We start from the raw sequence: 21,907 nt of genomic DNA on the forward strand, positions 1-21,907 counted from the left end.
ACATTTCTAACATAAATCATTGGAGTACTCAACATTTCTGGGCGTTTCTGGCGAGTAGACTAAATACACATCATATGTTTATGCTTTGAATCTATATTAAGTAAGTAAACAAGTACACTAGCCAATTGTGCCACACTGGCTGGTAGGGCCAGAAAACACCTTAACGTGACTGTGAACAAATATAGAGATTCACCAGAAGGAGTACGAAGAGTAGCAGGTGGGGCACATTTAAATGTTTAGCCCAAAAGTAATATATGCGTGTAAACAGAAACTACGCCTAAACGGAAGAGGGCAGCAGTACGCATGCGTGGTGCCTGCTCTGCCAGAACCAGCGCCGGCGAAGAAGAGCTGCATGGAGCACTTTCCCACTGTGGAAATGGCGCTTTGAGCTTGAAGCCTGAAGTCAGAGGGAGCATCTCGAGCTTGTGAATCAGTAGCAGCGCACAGAGGGCTCTACGCATGAGTTGTACTTTGAAAAGAAACGGATTATGACAGAGACGAGAGGAGGAATCGGGCGACTCGTCAAGGAAAAACCAAACATTCGTGGCTCTGATAAAGCCGTCCACATCAGACAGGTAGTGTAACGAGAACTGGTAGCCGCTAGCGGCACATTGCATCACGTTTTCCAGCGTAGTTTGGAGAGAGCTAACAGGGCTAGTTCATTGAACTTGTTCATGCTGGCTAAATCCCTCCAACGATTAAACAGCTATATATGTGAGTGTTTGGTCGCTGACGGAGAGCAGCTGTACCGTGATGTTGCCACTAGCTACAGGCTAGTGCGTTTGCACTGTTCCAGCTAAAGCTAACTTAAAGCAACATTTAACGTTACCTAGCTAACGTTAGCTAAATACACAGATTCAAGTAAAGACAAGGCGACAACGAGATTATAATATGATGTGTGCTCAGGTAAAATACAAACCATAGTCTTGGTCGCCAGCCTTAAAAGTGGGTCGCACAAGAACTAACGTAGCTACTGCTTCGCTAACATCATCGCCAGCAGTCGCTATAGCTCAACGTTAGTTAGCTCAGTCGAGCCGAGCTAGCCACCCTGACTTTGTTTTAACGAGCTGGTTATTCTTCTGGTGATTAAACTAACTTTAGGATTAAATGTTAATCCACGTTGTGGACTGTTGTAGCACAAATCAAATAACTAAACAGCAGGCACAACGTAAAATAAATATTGTCACCCCCATGTTCATGTAACTTATGCATATAGCTAACGTTAGTTAGCCTTAACTTTAACGGTGAACTCGGATAAACTGTAATCCTGCATGACCTTGCAAGCTAACTGGGTAGCTTGCTAATGTACTCATGAAAGTGTGCAAGCAGCGACCGAGTCATCATTTAGCACTAAATAAGGTTAGCGTATGTGTAATATGTCATTCCCCGGCACTGTGTGTAACTGCACTTTACACTACGTTGAATAAAGAAAGCGATCCACTGTTTGTTTACATTATGTCAGGCTAGCTCAGCGACTCAGCACATGCTAACGAATGAGCTAACATTAGCTTGTTAAACGTGTGATTGTAACTTTTAACTCATGTCTCATACGTCTGACGAGCACATTTGAAAGTTGTCCTGTGTTGTGTAAAGTTGTGAGTCACAAATGGGATCGGTTGTCACTCACAGACCTTTGCAAATATTGACACGTGAGCGCTAGATTTTTTTATTTACTGAAGTTAGATTTGTTATTTAAATCGGCTTCTTTGCTGCTGTGAAATCGTTGCCTCTGTCAATAGTCTGTAACAATGTGGCGACACCCTTCAGTGCACACATTTGGCTTGTTTAGTTGATGATTGCTGTAATAGGTCGAACATGTTCAACCTCACGTCGTGGCATGTGGCTGCGTACTGACAGGCTGGTTGCGCGGGAGTTCACTTGAATTCACTGTGTTTTCCAGAGTGGTCATAGAGGGCAGTATTGTGTCCTGTTTTTGCACGCTAAGAAACAGCAAAGAAATTTCCATTCAGTTTGAGTTGGCCGTGAAAGCACCGTGTATACCACTCTGCTGGAGATAACATTATCTTGTTGAAACACTGGTGCAAGGCAGGGGGACAACATAAACATTTACAGAATTGGGTCAATAAGGGTAATAACATAACAAGAGTAATTAGAAATCAACCCAGGGTAAAACCTCTTTGACCAATGATTCAAATAGTGCTTTACTCATGCACTTAATCAGAACCCACTGTGAGTACTCACGTCTGCAAACCGATGTGTTGTTGATTACAACTCAAACTCAGTGGCAGCCCCAGTTGTCAGCAAGTTTGCTGACGGTACATTTGGTGACAACTGGGGCTGCAACTGTGTGTTTGAAAGAAAGACCTCTTTTGTACTGTAAAACCCAGCCGAGCAGATAAAGCCTGAAGTAGATTTATGGAGTAGGAGGGGTTTAGAAATAGTGTTTCACAGGTTCTCATTTTACTCTCAGTTACTGATGTTTAATTAGTGAGAAAGTATCAAGGGCAGGGTGATATTCACAAATAAAATTATATTTTGACCACATAACTTTAGCAATAATTTTGCAGCATTTTTAGGAAATTATTAATGAAGGGTAAATGGACTAACTACGTTATTGTATGTCCTGTTTATACAGTGAACAATGCATGACCTGACTGCCCAAGTCACCAGCAGCCTGCTGCCGTTTCCAGGCGTGACTATAGATGCTCTGGGGGAGGATGAGATCACCCTAGACTCTGTACTACATGGGAAGTTCACTGTTGGTAAGTCTATTTTTACGATCAATGAGCTCTATGAATGAATTTTTCTTCCCTCCATCCTTAGTAGCGCTGACAAATTGAAGATTTAAACACATCGTCACTACTCCCTCAATGAGCAAAATAAACACATTGAAGTATTTATAACACCCAGGTAGGCAACGTGACCAATTCTATATTCAGTATTTTTCTTTAAAGCAGTAGAAATTGTCGAGGCATCTTAAGTTATTTAAGAAATATCAAAATAAAACATTTTAAAAAATCTGTTGTCATTTTTGTCTAATATCTGGAATTCATTTTTTGCCAATTCACAGTGAATAAAATACATTTTTCAGATTTCCTAGTTGAGAAATAAGTTTAGGAGTTCATGCAGTATATACACCATTGTCTTGAAAAACATAATGCTGGAATATTCCACATAATCACTTATTTAGCTTTTAACTTAGGAACAGCTGGCTGCAGGTCACTTGTTGTCTTTTTGTGAAAAAACCTAGACCATAACCTTTCGTGTGTGTGTGTGTGTGTGTGTGTGTGTGTGTGTGTGTGTGTGTGTGTGTGTGTGTGTGTGTGTGTGTGTGTGTGTGAAGGCCGCAGTGGGCTGGCCTGGCTGGCCTGTGGCCCCCATCTGGAGGTTGTCCATGCTGTGACAGGAGAACGGCTGTCTGCGTACTGCTTCAGTGGAGGAGGCGAGCACCCACCCAGTGTCCTAGCTGCCAGGGACTTCAGCTGGCTCAAAAGGTCAGTACTATATTTCACTATTTATGTTGTTATCACTCAATGACGGACTGTAATAAAAGAAAACAAACTACTAGACGCATGTCAAATTTGTAATGAGTGATAGTCAACAACAGTTACAAGTTACAAGAATTACGTGCTTCTACAAAGAGAGATTTTTAAATGACGGTGCTGCTGAGGACATCTCAAACTTAACTTCTGTACTGTTTTATTTACTAGGTCTGGGTTGCTGGTTGGCTTGGAGGAAGCAGAGGGCAGCGTGCTGTGTCTCTATGACTTGGGACTGTCACGGGTGGTCAAAGCTGTGGTTATACCTGGCAGGGTGAGTTGGCTGTGTACCCGGGGCACCTCTACTCTTAACTGTCGCTAAATCGCTGGTTTAGCTGATTGAGCAGTCTCAAGGATAAATAATGTTTCTCATTGCTGACATTAAGAATTATGTCTTTGTGTTGTAAGTGACTCAGCAAATGTTCATGTCTTTACAATGAATGCAACAAACCATTTACAGCCTGCAATATTTCTTCATGTTAGCTAACAGTTTAACATTCTCACTATAAGCATTGCTCCTGGGAGAGCCAAATGTAGCTTTTGCTTTACATTAGCAGCTTTTTGTGTCAGTGGGTATTGAAATAGAGATTTATATTTAAGAAAAAGTAAGTACTAAGACTAATTATTTAGATTAAACTTTCTGATACACTTACCTCATTTAGCCAACGTTTGCCTACTGCAGCCTAGCCTATCCATCAAAGCCTGAACAGCATCTGTTTTTCTTGTCTTCTTTCAACCCTCCCTGTTGTCTAGATTACAGCCATTGAGCCATTAGTGAGCTATGGCGGAGCAAGCACTTCGACCCAGCATCTTCACCAGAGCCTGCGCTGGTTCTTTGGCATTGCTGCTGTAGTAACAGATCTTGGTCATGTTCTGCTTGTGGACCTCTGTCTCGACGACCTGTCCTGCAGCCAAAGTGAACTGGAGGCTTCAGGTGAGGAGTTTGCATGAGGAAGCGTTGGGTTTATATGTATTTGCATGCTTATGCATGTGGTTTTTGTTTGTCTTCTGTCTGTTACAAACTGCTCTTAATCTTTTTTGGAAGAGGATAGTTTTCCCTATTCTGCTCAGCATGTGGGGGGGGGAATATTTATACTGTATACTGATACCTAGAGGTCCATTGTAGGTGTTCCTTGTGTAAATTAGTAAAGGATTGCTTATTTTGTTTTTCCTGCCACACACTTTGACTTTTCATCTAAAAACTAAAAACCATCTTCTTTATTTACTTTCTATTCCCAGACCTGCAGGTAGTGACCAAGTCTCCTGCAGAGATCCCCAGGCTTAGAGAAGTCAGTACCAGGCAGGGCAGACATCTTTGTCTCCAGCTGAATGGGCCCAGTGGAGTTGGAGCCACAGCTCTGCAGTACATCTCCAGGACCAACCAGCTGGCAGTGGGATTTTCTGACGGATACTTACAGCTGTGGAACATGAAGGTTCTAAAGAAGGAGTGAGTCTTCGTATTTCTTCTGACGTCCATATTTTGTGAAAGTGGGGAAGAAGGGCAGGGAAGATATGTGGGTTTTAATTCCTTAAAATAAGGCACACTGCATTACCACTGTATGTCTTGTAGAGTAAATTTTACTTGTATTGTCAACAGTAGTTGGAAAGAGTCTGTGTTTCCTTTGAATTTATAAACAGCAATTACAAATATAATGTAATCGTATACCACTGATAATTGCATTTACTGTATCTGTATATATCTGTATAAATGTTTTTTTTATGCGTAGATACCACTCCCAGTTAGAGGGTGGCAGGGTGCCTGTCCATGCTTTCACCTTCCAGGAGCCAGAAAACGACCCCAGGAATTGTTGCTACCTCTGGGCTGTCCAGTCTTCTCAGGACCTGTAAGTCTTATATGTAACAAATACTCCATCCAGGCAAAGTGGGTTTTTTTGGTTTGTGTTTATTTTCCAAGCTCTTATTTTGTCCTCTACCTCCTCTCACTCCCACACAGCGAGGGAGATATGGTCAGCCTCCACCTGCTTCAGCTGGCCTTCAGTGAAAGGAAGTGTCTAGCATCTGGGAAGATCCTCTATGAGGTCTTTAGTGCATACATGATTACAACAATATTTACTGTCTATTCATTTTAATTAATGAATTATTTACATTGCTGGTCCTGTCAGTCCCAGCAAATCTAACCTCCTTGGTTTATTCTCCTTTCTGTCACTCAGGGTCTGGAGTACTGTGAGGAACGTTACAGTCAGGAGTTAAATGGCACCGCTTTTCCTCTTAGGGCCCAGGCCACCAACATTCGCCTACTGAGTTGCCAGACCATCGAGAAGTTTAGACCCCATCCTGACAGGGATGACAGCATGAATGAAGGTTAGTGTTCTTCTCTTGAGACTGCCTGTGGAAGATATGAACTAATAATCCGTGCATGTTTTTAGTATTTATAGTCAAATTGGAATACTGTTTGCTTGTACATTGTGTTGTCATAGTAATGGTATAAAGGTTATACCATTGTGTGCTGTGAATAAAACCGCTTCTACTACATAATGGAGAACAGTCCAGCTCTTTGTTTCTCTTATTTCTTACCTGCCTTTGTTATCTCACTTTACCTATACTTTTTCTCCTTTTCAGTTGCATCTCCAGACACCAGTGTGTCCATCTTCAGCTGGCAAGTGAAAGCCTATGGTCAGGGAACTCCATCTACTTTCATTGGGGTTTTTGACATCAACCGTTGGTACCACGCACAAATGCCAGACTCTTTAAGGTATAATGGAGACTGATTTTGCTAATAATTTCCAATAATTTAACTTTTTGAACTATTTCAGTATTTCATAGTAAATAAATAAACATTACAGAAAATGAATTACCCATTGAAAATGTATGTATTACTGAAGGAATACATCAGACAAGGGGCAGCAATTAGAACAGCTATACATGCACAACATGTAGTATACTGTAAATGTTTGGTTTCTGACAGAGAGGAAACCTAGATATTATAATAATATAAAGATTCCCATGTAGGTGTATGAAAAATAAAATGGAACTTCTCTTTGGCTGACCACCTGATTGACAAATGTATTTCAAAAACAAAAGAGAAACAGAAAGTAGATCTTTTGGGTACTGCTGAAACCATTTAAGTAGTCACTGTGTCCTCTTTTCCTGGCATTGTTCTAATGATTGCTTGATTCAAACCTGACAGTGCCTTTCACTTGTTTGTTGTCAGAACGGGGGAGTCTCTGCAGAATTGTCCGTACCTGGCAGTTTGGTCTCTGGACCCAGTGGTGCAGATGGTGTCTTCACACCCCCTCCTGGATGTGGCGGTGCATGACCGCAGCCTGAGCAGGGGCCTGCCCTTCACCTGCCCCCCACCGGAACAGTATTTTAACCCCACCACCTATAACTTTGGTAGGTGTAGACACTATATGTAAAATAGTCTAAATGTGAGATTCTTTAGAGACATGATGCAATGTAGGCTTGAATTATCTATTTTAATTTTTGCCAGGGTCCATGCTTGTGTATTGCTGTTGCCTGTTTATATTGCTCATGAGTTTGCGTGTGCAGACATGCCCCTAGTTTGTAGTTGAAATATTATTTTACTAATAAAATTGATAGACTGTTTTTCCTTTCATGTTACAGATGCTACCTGCTTGCTCAACTCTGGAATTGTGCACTTAACATGCTCTGGGTATCAGAAAGAGGCAAGTTCCCTGTGTTCATTTTAATGTGATACAAATGTTTACCTCACCATTCATTTATTAGCATGTCCAAATTCAGATTTTAAGAAGTGATAATGTGACTATGTAAATGCAAAGACAGACTTCAAACTGTTTGTATTTTAGTAAATGGGTTTTCTTCTTTAATATTTAGCCTTTTCATTGTGTATTCTTGTGTTGGAACGAGCATGAGATGAGATGTTTATCACTACGGCTGCACAATATTTACCATGTAGACTGGATTTAAATATGTGAATATGATTTAAATGGAAAGTAGGCTTCTTTTACCAACACCTCGCCATTGTCATTAACACCAGACCCTGAGCTTTTTGAAGAAAGCTGCTCCTTGTTCCAGTGACATCATCTCCACCAGCTACTCCCGCTGCCTCATGTCCGGTCTACTCTCATCTCGCCTGGCTGACACCCAAGCCTCCAGCCTCTCTCAGGTACACATACATACTTGTTCACACAGACCCACAAAGCCACCGTTATTCATGCTTTTCTTCTCCCTCTTATACTTCACATTTAAGAAAATCTACTCTTCTAATGCTACAAAACAATATACAGAATTAAATCAAATATTGTAAGTTCTCATAGTAATTTGTACATGTAACTTGATGGGGGCTTTTAGGAGGAGCAACTGGATGCCATCTTGTCCACAGCAGTGGAGACCAGCTCCTTGGGACTGATCACAGGCTGCATCAAGCAGTGGACTGCAGAAGGTGAGGATTCATATTTGGAGTATCTGTCAGATTGTTTCTCTAACTGACCTAAACCCATTTTACCCATAACAGCATGTAGGTGCTAAAGATGTGGCTTCATCTCGCAGAAGTAGTACTTAAAAGCCTTTCTAAGCTCCTCTACAAACCTACCGCAGCCACCAGCCCTGCAGTCATCTCTAATGCTTGTAATTGTCTTCAACAGAACAACCAGGTTCTGCACTGAATCTGCGCTACATCCTGGATTGGGCCTGGAACAAAGTAGTCCAGACCAAGGAGGAACTGGATGGCATCTGTATGTATTTTTATTTATTTATTTATTTATTTTTTAATTGAAAGACTTATATAGAACATTGTTTAGACAGGCCAGAAGTTTAATGTTACCCAGTGATAAGATAAGATAACCCAGATGATTTAAATGGATTAGATCAGATATATTTGCATGACCTGTTTGCAAGGTAAATTAATTCTTCAGGCTGATAAGTCAGACCTTTACATTACAGTATTATTTAAGATTACCAACAATAGGAAATGTTTGCCTCCTTTTTTGACACTGTAAATTATTCATTATTTAAGTGATATACATTCCCTTTACAAGTTTGTTTCCATTAATACATTTATTTATTGTGTGTGTGTGTGTGTGTGTGTGTGTGTGTGTGTGTGTGTGTGTGTGTGTGTGTGTGTGTGTGTGTCCAGGTGCTCCGCTGTTTGACAGCTCATCCAACTTCACAGATCCTCAGACCATGCAGCTGCTACAGCATAGCCAGAGGCTGCTCGGTAACCTCAGTACCATCTTTCACTGTCTGCTCAGTGAAGCTCAGGAGCTCACACAAAAAGGTGCAATATCCACACAGATACAATCACATGTGCAAGTGTTATTTTCCCCTATGATGTCAGTGGAAATAGATTCAGCCAACACAAACACACTGTAATGTCAATAATAAAAATTTTTGCTGAACTAAAATCAAACACTCTTACCAAGGGTTTTTTTTTATGTCTGTTGATGTCAGTAAAATGATGATATTTAGCATCTTATAGCTTTATGGTTAAATAAACTTTGATTTGATCAAGCAACTGACAAGCTGTCGTTTTGTGTCATTTATAGTTACTGATAAGTTATGGTTATATTTTTCATTGTCTAGGCCTGGTGGGTCTGATGAACAAGAACATGGTGTCCAGTCTGATTTCCAAGTACGCTCAGGTGGTGCTCTGGTTCTGTCGTACCGGTCTGCTGCCTGAAGGATCAGGTAAAGTGTTGCTGGCATAAACGTGGTCTGGGAAACCTTACCAGCAATTTCAAACAACACAATTACTCTGAGTCAGTGAGTGAACAATTTGTAAGCAGGTGGAATAACACTCGGGTTAGAGATATTCTGAAACTAGAAGCGTTGTGCAATGTAGCAAAATTGTAAAAGCATATTAAAATCTGCAAAAATGTGTGTTGTTCAAGTGTGTAAATATTATTGGAGCATACAGTTTGTTAAGGGGTTGTCAAACTTCTGAATATCACTATATTCAGTTTTATTTTCTCTTTCTCTCCTCACCAGACAATGACGCTCTCCAGATCTCCAGGCCATTCTACACTCACTCAGTCATCAGCAACTATTATACAATACGCAGAGAGGAGCTCACCAGGCTGGCTAAGTGAGTAGTTTTAGCTTGAAAGCAATTAAATCTTACACATATTACAAATTCTGGACTTCAGCTAACCAGTATCTTTACTTCTTGAGCAATAGTAGAGCCAATAAGATGTTAAAATGACATATGTCCGATCTAATGCTGACACTCTGCTGTTGTCTTCTCAGGGGCAAGTGGTGTGCAGACTGCCTGATGATTGACGGTTTGGTCAGGCAGTGTGGTGAACGCTTGACCAACCTGTGGAAAAGGGACGACGGTGGGACAGGGCAATACCCACCACCTACATTGCATGTAAGCATTAAACTTTATTTTTAATTTAATTGATTTTGTACCATCTAATTTATGTGTAAATAATGAATTTTATTGATCCACAGGCCTTGTTGGACATTTATCTGCTGGACAATATTGATGAAGCTGCCAAACATGCAATTGTATCCTTTGAGTAATAATGGCCAAATGCAAAGTCATGTTCATGTCAGCCATGGTCAGCTCCAGTATTTATTTGTGAATTCAGGGATTGCTTTTTCAGCTTTTCATTTGCTTAAAATAGTTTTTGTGGCTGTGGCTATACAGTTGTAGTGTTTAATGTTGGGCAATTTACAAGCTAGTAACCTCTGTCACAGTTGTAAATGTGGATTTCTTATTGTTACAAATAGTTTATTTAAATTACAGTCATGTTATACACATTTTCTCTCCTGATTGTCTCTATTTTTAGCTTTATTTATATTTTTCTATGTTTATTGTTATGCACCAATTTACCAAAGCAAATTCCTTGTATGTGAGTACATACTAAAATACTAAATACTAAAATAAGCCTACTATAAGACTACATGTATGAGCCTTGACCTGTTGTCCCAGGTGATTTACCTGTTGCTGGATGTCATGTACTCCTTCCCCAATAAGGAGGGAGCATCAGTGGAGTCTTTCCCCACAGCTTTTGCCATCCCAATTGGACTTGTGAAACTAGTACAAGGCCTCTGGCTACTGGACCATCATGACCACCAGGTATGCATACATCTGACTGACTTTATATTTCCCTAAATTTGAATACAAAGTAGCCCTGTTGTATTTAAAGGGAATGGGGCAGCATTATTTGCATATTTAAAACATTTACCTTATAAACATTGATACTATATACAGCTATTACTTCCTCTTGTAACTCTTCTACTTATGTCCATCATCACCATCCCTTGTCTGTTGTCCTGATCAGAGTTCATTTGAGCTGCTCCTGCATCCAGCTGCCTCTCAGTGTCAGTTTGAGTGGCAGCATGAGCGTGTCCTGCAAGCACTGATGTGCCAGGGCCAACACTCAGTGGCACTACGATACTTCCACGTTACGAAGCCACCAATTTCCTCCACCTCCCAGGCCAAACTCTGCCTGTCTGTACTGCTACACAATAGGTAAGGTTTGCAGCTGTGAAACGTGGACAAGAAAAGTGGCTTTTTGTTTTAGCTAACAAGCATGATGGCAATCCGATGGCAGCTTTTTAAATAGTTAATGGTGTGCCCTTCTTCCAGGTGTCTCATAGAGGCGTGGTCCTTAGTTCGGCAGCACTCTAATCGCCTCAACATGGGTGAGCTGCTGGGCTTCCTCTATGAGAGCTGCCAGGAGCTGGGCCTCATCAAGGAGCTGCTCAAATTGCCCCTGGGCCTCACTGAGCAGGTAGGAGAGAGATGAGTGACTGCATGGTTACATTGGTTTAAACCCTAACCCTCATTATTCTGCTTGTAGATTAAACTTTCTTTGTGTTTTTGGATTATAAAGTCAGTGCCTAAAACTCAAGGTTCTTGGGTTTGCGTTTCAGGAATGTTTGGAGAAGTTCCTCCAGGGTACAGGGGGTCTCCAAAACAGAGAACTGCTGATGGTTCATTACCTTCAGCAGGCCAACTACATTCCTGCCCTGCAGCTCAACCACAGCCTCAAAATGAACCTGGTGGTATGTCTGACACACGCATGTAAACTGTTACGTTAATTATCACAGTTTTATCTTGATATATAGTGTGTGATATTTATTAAAGAATTCAGAATCGGACGTACTAATGAATTGTCATCAATTTAGACATCTAAACTTGAAATCACAATATCCAACTATGAACAGTCCATCACTATGCTGTTTTATTGAGCGAAGATACTTAAATCCCACAAGATTTCAGTCTCTTATGTCTTTACTCCTAGAATGAGCGAGACCCAAAACTTAAAGAACGATCCAACACCAGGAACTCTATATTGGATCAGTATGGCAAGGTTTTGCCCAGAGTCCAGAGAAAGCTGGCGATGGAAAAAGCCAAGCCCTACCAGCATCCCTATGCCATCCACAGAGAAGGTAAGGAGGGGCTCAACTTGAATTCATATCTATTACGGTTTACCCCAATATTCTCACAGCAGGAAAAAGTATGAGGGTGTTAATAGAAACTTCTCAAATCACACTTGAACAATCACTTGCTTAGTATGTTCCAAAACATGGCTCCATATCATATACACTGGTAAAAAACAAACCCTGTAGTTGCAACCAACAAACGAACACAGTGTCTGTATTTTTCAACGGCTTAAAAAAACACTGTTGATTGAATATAAATAACATGTTTACACACTGTGCTTCAGTTTCTCGGCCGCAGCCACTGTCAACCATCACCAAACGCTCTACCAATGAGAAGGTGATGTCGAGGGCCGGCTTCATAAACAATGTTCTGACCAAGATTGAGGAGGTTTGGTTAGGCAAAGGAGCTTCACCACAGTCCACCCCAGTCAAGAGGTGAGCAGAAAATAACTAACTGATCCTTAGAGGTAATTATTCTTTTGTTTTATATGATTATTTTCTAACCCTTTGTCAATTTGTTTTTGCCAGCCCCAGGGTAGCTGATGTTCAGAGCCCCAAGCCCTCTTTAGCCCTTCCTGACCCCTTCTTGGGAACTCCTATCACCATGACCTCCAAACGAAAGTCAAGGTAATCTCATGCAAGCCTTTGCCATAAGCAGACTTTAGAATACAAGTAGTTTGATCTTAATGTCATAAAGATATGAAAATTAACTAAGTGTTTCTAAATTAATTACATTTAGTAATACCCTCTTAAAGGGTATAAGTCAAATTTCCACAGTACTGATATACTATTTTGAGAGACCTCACTGTAAGAAACTTAGTTATTAGTAGTATATTGTATTTTCAACAAATACACCGCAGAGCAGCAGAGTTTATTTAAGACAGCACCTTTAAGTCTTTGCGTTCCTTCTTCGTGTTCTATGTGACGCAGGCTGATGGACTTCGTCGTTCACCCCTCCTGTCAGACTCCTCGAACTCTCCTCAGCCCTCCCAGACCTCCCAGCTCCTGGGTTTCTCCAAAGAGCACCAGCAAGGCCCCTGAACTCAGTCTGCTGCAAACACCGCAAGTTGTCAAGGTGAGGCTTTGAAATACAGTTAATTCAATTTCATTAACACTTAGTCAGGACATCCAAATAAGTCAAATGTTGTTTATGTGGTTTATTTTCTTAATAAATGAGTTTGCATTCCTTGAGCATTTTGGTATTTTTTCACTTACACTTTACCTGATTTGCTCTCTCAGCGAGCTCGGGCTTTGGCTGCTTCTGGCCCTGTGTTCTCAGCCTTCACTCCTCAGTCCATCCTGCGCAGCAGCCTGAGGCCCACTCCGGTCGCCACCCCTTCTGCTTCTCCAGGACGATCCATCACCCCCCCACTCCGCAGCAAAGAAAGTCGAATCACTTTCATTGAAGAGGCAGAATCTCCAGAACCAGAGAAGGGCATCCGATGGACCAATGGGGTAAGACAAAGATAGGAGTGGTGTATTGACTCTGCAAAAATGCACAAAGAAACAAACAAAACACTCTCTTCTGGCCAATAATTGGTTTCTAAAAGTTATTTTAAACATGGTACCTTTTTTTTTTTTTTTTTTTAAAGCTTCTTATTCATTTTAGGAGTACAATTTACAATAATCAACTGATTTACTAGCTAATTATCACATTGCTCTTAAGCTGCTTATTTGTGGTTAGTGGTCTGTATCTGCACCTCTTACCCATCAGTTATCTTCCTCGTTGTTTAGCTGGTAGGTTAGATTTTGTCTTTATAATAAAATGTGTCTTCCAATCTTCCTTGGAACTGTGCTTCTCTCTAGATGGCAGCAGAAAGTGAGATTAGCCTGCTGGCCAGAGGCTCCACACTATCCAAGGCTACACGTGAGACCTGGTCATTGCAGCCTGCTGAGGAAGAAGAGGAGGGAGATGAGGAAGGGGAACAATCTCATGTAAAATTCATGCCTCCAGAAGGTGGTGTACCCTCGCCACAACTGAGATGCTTTGAGAGCGAGTCATCCTCCATCTACAAAGATGCTGCAGACAGCAGACCATCAGATGCAACGCACGCACAACTTAGCCTGAGCTTCGATTCCAGCCAGACGCCTGTTCGTTCAACAGACACCACTCTAGAGTACTACGATGCACCTCTTTCAGAAGAGCAGGAAGAAGAGCATACAGATCCAGAGAAAAAAGATGAGGTAGTGACGATGAACATCAGAGGCCTAACTGAAAAAGGGGAACCAGAAGAAAAACCCTCACCCATCATTGAGCAGACTCCTCTCCTGACATCAGAGGATCTAGAAAGGGAAGAAGAGGAGGCGAAAGACGACGAAATATTTGAGGACGTGATGGAGATTGGTCTTGAACAGGAGGATAAAACCGAGGAAGAGGTTCAGTCAGAACAGGAGGATAAAACCGAGGAAGAGGTTCAGTCAGAACAGGAGGATAAAACCGAAGAAGAGGTTCAGTCAGAACAGGAGGATAAAACCGAAGAAGAGGTTCAGTCAGAACAGGAGGATAAAACAGAGGAAGAGGTTCAGTCAGAACAGGAGGATAAAACAGAGGAAGAGGTTCAGTCAGAACAGGAGGATAAAACAGAGGAAGAGGTTCAGTCAGAACAGGAGGATAAAACAGAGGAAGAGGTTCAGTCAGAACAGGAGGATAAAACAGAGGAAGAGGTTCAGTCTGAAAAGGAGGAAAAACAGGATGCTGAGTCAAGCACCAAACAAGAAGATGCTGCAACTCTTGACCAAGAGGAGACCTTTAGTCACAATCAAGGTAATTCATTTGCAGAATTTGCTCTATTTGTTTCTCTACAACTTTATATTATTTATTAGAGGTTGCTTCACACCAAACATGTCCTATCCTCTGATATTTAGATTTTCAGAAATAATATGTGTTAAAAATTGTGTTTTGCCACACTTCTTTAAAACATTGTTTGACACATTTTGTATGCGACTAGTTTGTGACCAGGTAACTGAGAGGGCCAACTCTGGCATTGAGGTCGAATCTCAGGATCAACCTGTGAAGGCTACGGGACAGGACATCCAGTCAGAGGCCACTGAATCCACTGAGTTCATTGAGTGTCTGAAACCATCTGGAGCCACTGAACCCACGTATGAACCAGAAGAGGAGCTGGAGCAATCAGCAGGTAGAACCTTAAATGATGCATTTATACTGTAAAACTTTAAGATATTGTCGTTGCATTGCATCTACATAAAATCTAGTAATCATAGCATAATTAGGCTAGCAGTTTGGTTTTGCTTGTCAGGAAGTAAGCCTAAGCTAACTAACAAGTAATTATTGTAGATAGCCTATTTATCTCTGTCTTTCTTGTATGTCTTATGATTCTTTGAATACACATTTCTGCTTTTCTGACACTCTTATCATTGTAGGTTGAAATATTACATTATCCAACCATAACAAGGTTTTAATGATTGACTTCATACTTACTGTAGATGATTCTTCTGTATTGTCTGACAGATCTGACAGAGTTTGTGCAGAGACATCTGTTTGGCGGTGATCTGTCTCCTCCGCTTACCCGCTCAGGAATCCACAACGCATCACAGACCCAGACATTCTTCAACAGGTATGCGCCCTGTTTACTAAAAGAAGAAAGAAATCTCTTTACTGTGACACCACATTGTTTAATTAAAAACCCTCAAAACTCTAACTGTGAACTGTATATTAGATAGAAATAATCAGACAGTTTTTCCACCCAGGCTTTTGATGAAGCCAGGAGGAGAACCTCGTTCTTGTTTTGATTTGTAGGTCTTTTTAAACATGAATGCACCCAGGGAACAATAATTACTTTAATAGTTTCACTTAGATTAAAACATTTATGTTAGAATTTAATACAAACCTTTTAGGTCACAGACCTTGTCAATGAGTTGACATTATACCATATCACAATAAATATGGGATTGGGTTTTAAGTGATGAACATTTTGTGTAACCTTGTGAAAAACAAAATAAACAGATAAGCATCTGATAGAAAACACAAGTTAAAATGATGTCATTCTCCCAGTGAGTCATTAGGTGAGGTTGAAGAGGAGGAGCCGGCAGCTGTTGAACCTCCCCCCGTGTTCACCAGCCAGAAATCTATTGCCTCTGTGACGTCCTCCGAGCCAACTGGCACAGACTCCCACTGTAAGGAAGATTGTCCACAAATGCACGTTAACACGGCCGCTCTTACTGTTACAGTGAAATTGTACTCATTTTCTTTCTTTTTATCTTCTAGCTGTTGTGAGTTTAAACGATAGTGAAGAGCTTTCTAGCCCTATGTCTGAAGAGGAAGAAGAAGATGAGGAGGAGTCTGATCAAGCAGAGGAGGAGGAGGAGGACTCTGGTAGCGAGGTTGAAATCATTGAGGAGGTCCAGGGTAATGGGAGGCTGCCACCCCTCCAACCCAGTTCAGTCTTTGTGCAACACACACACTTCCTGTCAAGTCTGTCAGAGCAGGAGGCACCAGAGTTCCCGCTTATCACGCCCGGTGCAGAGATGAAGGTAACAAATGAAGAGCTGCAGTTATTAATCAGTTTTGGTCAATTAATTGATTAGTTGATCATTTGCCAGGATTTGCTACTTTTCTTTGTTTTGTATTATATTGTAAACTCAATATCTGATTTAAAGATGTCACCTTAGGTTCTGGACAATTGTGACATTTGCTGCATTTTCTGATGTTTTATAGACTAAATTATTAATTGATTTATTGCAACCTGCATGTTGGCTCCATTACAGATGGTAGAGGAGGACATGGAGGGTGAGGTGGTCATGGTGAGACTGGGTGCAGATGAAGGAGGGATGGAGGCAGATGAGGTTGAAGAGCAAGGATCATCATACATGGAGCTCAAGCCATCGACCACTCTCCTGGTACCCCTGGAGCTCATGGAGGGACAGGCCGGCCTGATGGCCAGTTCTCAGCTGGGTCTTCCTGAGCTTCCGCAAGCCGTTGTGCCAGATGACCCAAGGTCTGAAACTCACAGTGGCTTCTCTCTGATGCTCGATATGGAAGAAGACGGGGATAAAGATGCAGACACACAACCTATGGAGAATGATCTGCAATTCTCCGACCCTCCCACCCTTTCTCCAGCAGTGGAGGCTAGTGATGAACTTGTGACCAAACCTGAGGTTATTCTTTTGGGCACAGATGATCAGGATCCTCTCCTGTCTGAAGGAGCCTCCGAAGAGGACCAGCAGAAAGAGTTGGACATCTTGGATGGAGCTGAAGTAGATGGACTGACAGAGACAGAACTTGTAAATCTCGATGACCAAGCTGTCCTACAAACCGAAAACACTGATGAAAACCATGAAACAGAGGATGCTAAAGAACAGATGGATACAGAGTTAGTCATGCTGGCTGAAGACCAGGAACCTGTTGGTGTTTCGGTCTGTGAGCCAACTCCAGTGGAAGAACTTCCAGCAGTTGTGGATGACAAAGACTCTGTGGCAGAGAAAGATGCAGCTGAAGAGAAGATGATGGAGAAGGAGGAGATTGAGGAGGAGGGGGAGAAGGAGGAGATTGAGGAGGAGGGGGAGAAGGAGGAGGAGGAGGAGGTCAAACCAACACCTGCTGAGGACCAGGAAGAGCCTGAAAAAAATGGGCTTGTTAATATGGACACAGAGATTGCCCCCAGTGTTGAGACAGCGACTGTTGTGGAGGAGAAGCAGCCGGACCCCATAATCCCAGCAGAGACGGAAGAGGATAACGGGGAAGAAATTAAGACAGAGAAAGAAACAAAAAAGAGGGGAAGGCCGAGAAAACACAAAGAAGTTGAAGAAGAGAAACCTGTGTCAAATAGCCAGCCGGAGGAGCAGCCTGTGCCAGAGACTCCCACTTCCCAGAGGAAAAAGAAAGCTCCTTCCACCCCAACACGGAGAACCACAAGAGCGAGGGCAGTTACCTTTATCTCTCCGCTGCAGGAGGAAGCAGAGGAGGATGGGAAAGTGGAGGAGGCAGAAACAAGCACTCTGGCCCCTGCCTCACCTAGTCGTACACCTAGAAAAGGTAAACAGAACAAAGAGATCAAAGTCCGAGCTAGCACACCTCGAAGAACTACTCGCAAAACTCAGCCTGTTGAAGAGGAGGAGGCCATGGATAATGACACCACGGTTGCATCAACCTCCAAGGCTTCTTCTCCAGGTAGACGACGGGCTTCCCAGAAGGCACCTTCAACTAAGGCCAGCCAAAGTGGCAGTGAGGAGGTGTCTGCAGCCACAGAGGGTGAGGATGAGGCCACAGATACAAAGGCTTCAGAACGAACAAGCTCCAAGACTCCCACACCGGCTAAACGCAGGACCGCTCAGGCAAGCACTCCGAGGAGGTCCAGCCGGAGGATACTGAGTAGCAGTGAGGTGGTGCCATTGCCATTAGAGATCCTGAAAGAAGAGAAGGAACAGGAGGAAGTGTTTGCATCCCCTGCCAAACGCAACTCCAGGAAATCTAAGACCGAATCGTCAGAGACCCAGCCGGCCCTGATGGAGGAGGAAGAGAGCAAAAAACGAGTTTCCAGCCCCAGTAGGTCGACTCGGCAGTCCAACCGGATCACCCTGAATGTTTATCCACAAGTAAGGATTACATTTTTTTTTTATATTAATATATCAAGAATGTAAAGCTTCATAGATCATCATCATCATCATCATCTGATGTTAAGAGGCTATTTATGTTTGATGTTAAACCACCAGGTGACCTTTCTCTTTCGTATGTTAGACATAAAATTATTAGTTTTACCTCTTTTCATTTTCACGGTTATATTTTCATCCATTATACATTATTTCGCATTACATGTTGATCAACCTGATCCATCCGCTGGCAATCACTGAAAACATTTAACACTCGCAGGTGAAACTGGTTCCTGTATCACTTCCTCAGAGTGTAAGGAAGAAGAGAGCAGAGTTGATTACTGAAAATATAAATGAAAGTGAAGCTCTGCTTGAGCCTGAACTGAACAGCAACACCGGTCGCACCAACTCCCTTCGACCAACCAGAAGCAAACTCTGGGATCACCCTGAGGAAGACCTTCCCTTACTGGACTCACCGTTGGAGGTGGATTCTGAAACCCCTGTCGCAGACGCCCTCATTAAGAGACTTCAGGATGAGGAAGAGAAGCAGGAAGGTGCGTATAGAGCTGCACAACACCCTACATCTGCTATAAAATAAAGAGGTTTTATTGTATGGACATGAATGCGTAAACTCTTTGTTTTACAGGAGGCGTCGTTGTTAGAAAGATGGTAAGAACCAGCAAGAGAGCTACAAAGTCGTCAGTGGAGCAGGATCACTCGCTACAAGACAGCCTGTTCCCCGAACCCGAGGAGGACGAGTCTAGTCCAGGCGAGCATTCATTCATCTACTCCCCCTCGCGAAGAAGAACAAGAGGTGAACCATGTGTCCATTAACCTGCATGTCCGTCCATTTATTCCTGATCGTTTTTTAACCCGTGTTGTGTCTGTGTGTCAGCTAATAGAGCAGAGTCTCCAGGGCCGAGTGAAGAGTCCGCGGCGCCCGTCACTCGCAGCAGGAGAAGAGTTGTCAAAGACACCTCTGTTGCTCCTCCTGTAAGTGCTTCTGCTTATTAGCCTCACATGTTTAGTATAGAGTGTAATGTCTGTACGTCAGTTCATTAAACATGTTGAGCTCATTGTTTGCACAAAGTGGAGGGTTTTTGATTCTTCCTCAAAAATGGAAAGTAAAAGATTAAAACTAGCTTTGACTTCTACCACTCTAGTATCATATTAGCTGATTATATGCAAATCGGTCACCAAATTACAGTGTCATCCTGGAAACTACTTTGTTTATAGTATTATAGTACTGGATGAATTCGCTGGTTTTTATGTTGTGTGCCTATGATTTGTTTGTATAATGGTTAGTGTGATAGGGACTATGTGATGGTGTGGTGCATGTACGTGAATGTTTTTAGTGTCTGGGGGATTGCCTTGTTTTAATGAAAATTAATACAGTCAGGTAGCTGTTTTCTGAAAGGTATGTCTGCACCAACAAAAACATTTTCACTGCTCTAAAATGGAAGTGGATAGCCATATTGCAATGGTTATAGCTTAATTTTAAATAAAACATTTTGTTTTTTGTTTTGTCCCAGGATGAAATTGCTTCAGAAGACGATCCTTTAGAAGTCGAGAAAGCAGTGGGTGTTTCTAAGACCAGAAAAACAGGCAAACGAACAACCAAGTAAGGTTCCACTCCCCTAAGCACAACATCTTGTGCACCTCGAAGATGGGGGATACCACAAAGTTTTTAAATCTGTTTACTAAAAAAATGCCATTATTTGTATGACTTTTATTTGTCTTAATCATTGTGTCCTCTGCCCACCTTCAGATCCAAAGCCGTTCCGGAGCCGCCTCCCGTAGCAGAGGTGGACCTGCTCTCGCCTCTGCCCAGCCCAGCTGATCCACTCCCACGGGCGCTGAAGAGAATTAAGGAGGGAGAGGCCCCAACCTCAAGCATGAACCTTCGACGCAAGCGCATAATGGACACCGTTTTCACAAAACCTGTCACACGGAGGAAGAAACTCTAAGGAGGTTGGTGGTGGTTCTAACCAGTGAACCTCAGACAGCCACCAGGTCTTAACCAACTCGGTCAGGAGCTGTCAAATAAAAGTGTATGCCTAAACTCACGATGGTTCTATTTCCTCAAATGCCTCGCAGTGCTGCGGTTTGTACATTGACTTCTCTGTAGGACAATAAAATAAAAGCAATGTAGGCATAAAAATATATTTTTGGGACAAAACACACTGATAGCAGTGTGAGAGAGGACTATATTTTTAGAGTTTACACGTCACGCTTGTACTAACTCGATTTCACTTGGTATTGTATCTGTGGCCATTTTGTTTTGGACATTGTGCGACGCTCCTTATAATCGGCTTATTTCTCTGGGCGCAGAATGGCACAAAGGAAAGCAATCGATTTGGGCTTTTAGAAGCTCCCATTAATAAAAACCAGAGACTGAACTGAACCTGCCTTTGATGAAGAGGTTTTATTTACATTCTTTTTTTTAATTTTAAGGTTGTTTTTGTTTTGTTTTTTGTTCTTGTTTACTTTTAAGATTTCGAGGCCTGCTGTTTTTCTATTTAAGAAGAAAAGCAACCAACCCAGTGGAGATACAAGATTTCTACTGATACATTTGTATATAGTTTTTTGCTATGTTCCAAATAAAATTAATAAATAAATCATAAAGAATTATGTTCATTTTGAAGTTTTAAGTGTCTGGAATGCATATGATCATCTAATCAGACTGCCTATGCCATAGTCTTAAAATATCAGTCGATTTGAAGGGTTTTTTGTTAAAGAGGCAGACTATTGCCATCATATTTGGACTGTTTTTTGTATGTCATGGGGATGTTGTATAGTGTGAAAGAAACAAAAAAAAGTCTTGCACAGCAGTTTGGAGTTAATTGTTTTTGGGAAATGTTTATAGGCTTGTTTAATTAAATTAATGGCAACCACCACCTGACACATAGGCTATTTTCTGATGAATGTATGTAGAATGTCTTATTTTTGATGACTGCTCTTTGATAAATATGGTAAAGCTTGAATATTTCTCTACTCCTGGTGTTGAGTGTGTCTCAATTCAATTCAGTCTTTTGTTAGTTTGAGAGGTGATTGGACCACAAAGCCTTTTTCTTTCTGTCTGTCTGAGGTGTGCAGTGAACCACTGAAAGGAGCTACAAGCCTCTAATTATCCTTCACAAAATAGCTGAGACTCCATCCTGTTGGTGCCTCATATCAGACATCCAATTTCACCAGCGTCCAGTTTGAATCTTTTAAATGTCAGGTCAGCTTATGGTTAATAGAAATTTAGCTGTTAGGGTGAATTTATGGGACTGAAATGTTGACATAAATGTAGCTGTAAACATGTGTAACCACCCTTTATAAATTTGACTATCCCATTTCCCAGGGCTCTCTGTCTCTTCTATAATTTATGCTGGTAGACGAGGTGAAAGCGAAACCAGCCTTATCTCCGCTAACAAAACACCAGGGTGGGAAAAATAAAAATAAAAGCGTATTTCTTCCCATATTAAATGCTGATTATCATAAAAAATAACTTTGCATTAGTCATGCTGCATTAAATATCA

General features: G+C 41.8%; 1 protein-coding gene across 17 annotated transcripts; it reads left to right on the forward strand.

The window, feature by feature from the left end:
• The first annotated feature begins 348 nt into the window (after nucleotides 1-348).
• Nucleotides 349-21,377, forward strand: ahctf1 (AT hook containing transcription factor 1). Of its 17 annotated transcripts, none has more exons than XM_051379165.1 (41): nucleotides 349-575; nucleotides 2,597-2,723; nucleotides 3,305-3,455; nucleotides 3,672-3,774; nucleotides 4,254-4,434; nucleotides 4,740-4,947; nucleotides 5,228-5,344; nucleotides 5,455-5,539; nucleotides 5,672-5,822; nucleotides 6,081-6,213; nucleotides 6,673-6,854; nucleotides 7,086-7,147; nucleotides 7,480-7,608; nucleotides 7,794-7,884; nucleotides 8,087-8,176; nucleotides 8,578-8,718; nucleotides 9,024-9,128; nucleotides 9,429-9,525; nucleotides 9,687-9,810; nucleotides 9,894-9,950; nucleotides 10,378-10,524; nucleotides 10,730-10,920; nucleotides 11,038-11,182; nucleotides 11,325-11,456; nucleotides 11,696-11,843; nucleotides 12,122-12,272; nucleotides 12,366-12,464; nucleotides 12,768-12,912; nucleotides 13,077-13,292; nucleotides 13,644-14,321; nucleotides 14,358-14,601; nucleotides 14,786-14,974; nucleotides 15,307-15,412; nucleotides 15,850-15,971; nucleotides 16,063-16,328; nucleotides 16,563-18,389; nucleotides 18,664-18,937; nucleotides 19,030-19,197; nucleotides 19,279-19,376; nucleotides 19,916-20,004; nucleotides 20,152-21,377. In XM_051379165.1, exons 2-41 carry the CDS (start codon nucleotides 2,603-2,605, stop codon nucleotides 20,348-20,350), a joined length of 7,962 nt encoding a protein of 2,653 aa, XP_051235125.1. In that variant the 5' UTR covers nucleotides 349-575; nucleotides 2,597-2,602; the 3' UTR covers nucleotides 20,351-21,377. The 17 variants fall into 17 exon arrangements, with proteins under 17 accessions (XP_051235125.1, XP_051235128.1, XP_051235133.1 ...); XM_051379168.1 differs by having other exon boundaries at nucleotides 14,394-14,601; XM_051379173.1 differs by having other exon boundaries at nucleotides 14,430-14,601.
• Nucleotides 21,378-21,907: the final 530 nt, after the last annotated feature.

This window comes from Dicentrarchus labrax, unplaced genomic scaffold, assembly GCF_905237075.1.
Source record: "Dicentrarchus labrax unplaced genomic scaffold, dlabrax2021, whole genome shotgun sequence".
NCBI classification, from domain to species: domain Eukaryota; kingdom Metazoa; phylum Chordata; class Actinopteri; family Moronidae; genus Dicentrarchus; species Dicentrarchus labrax.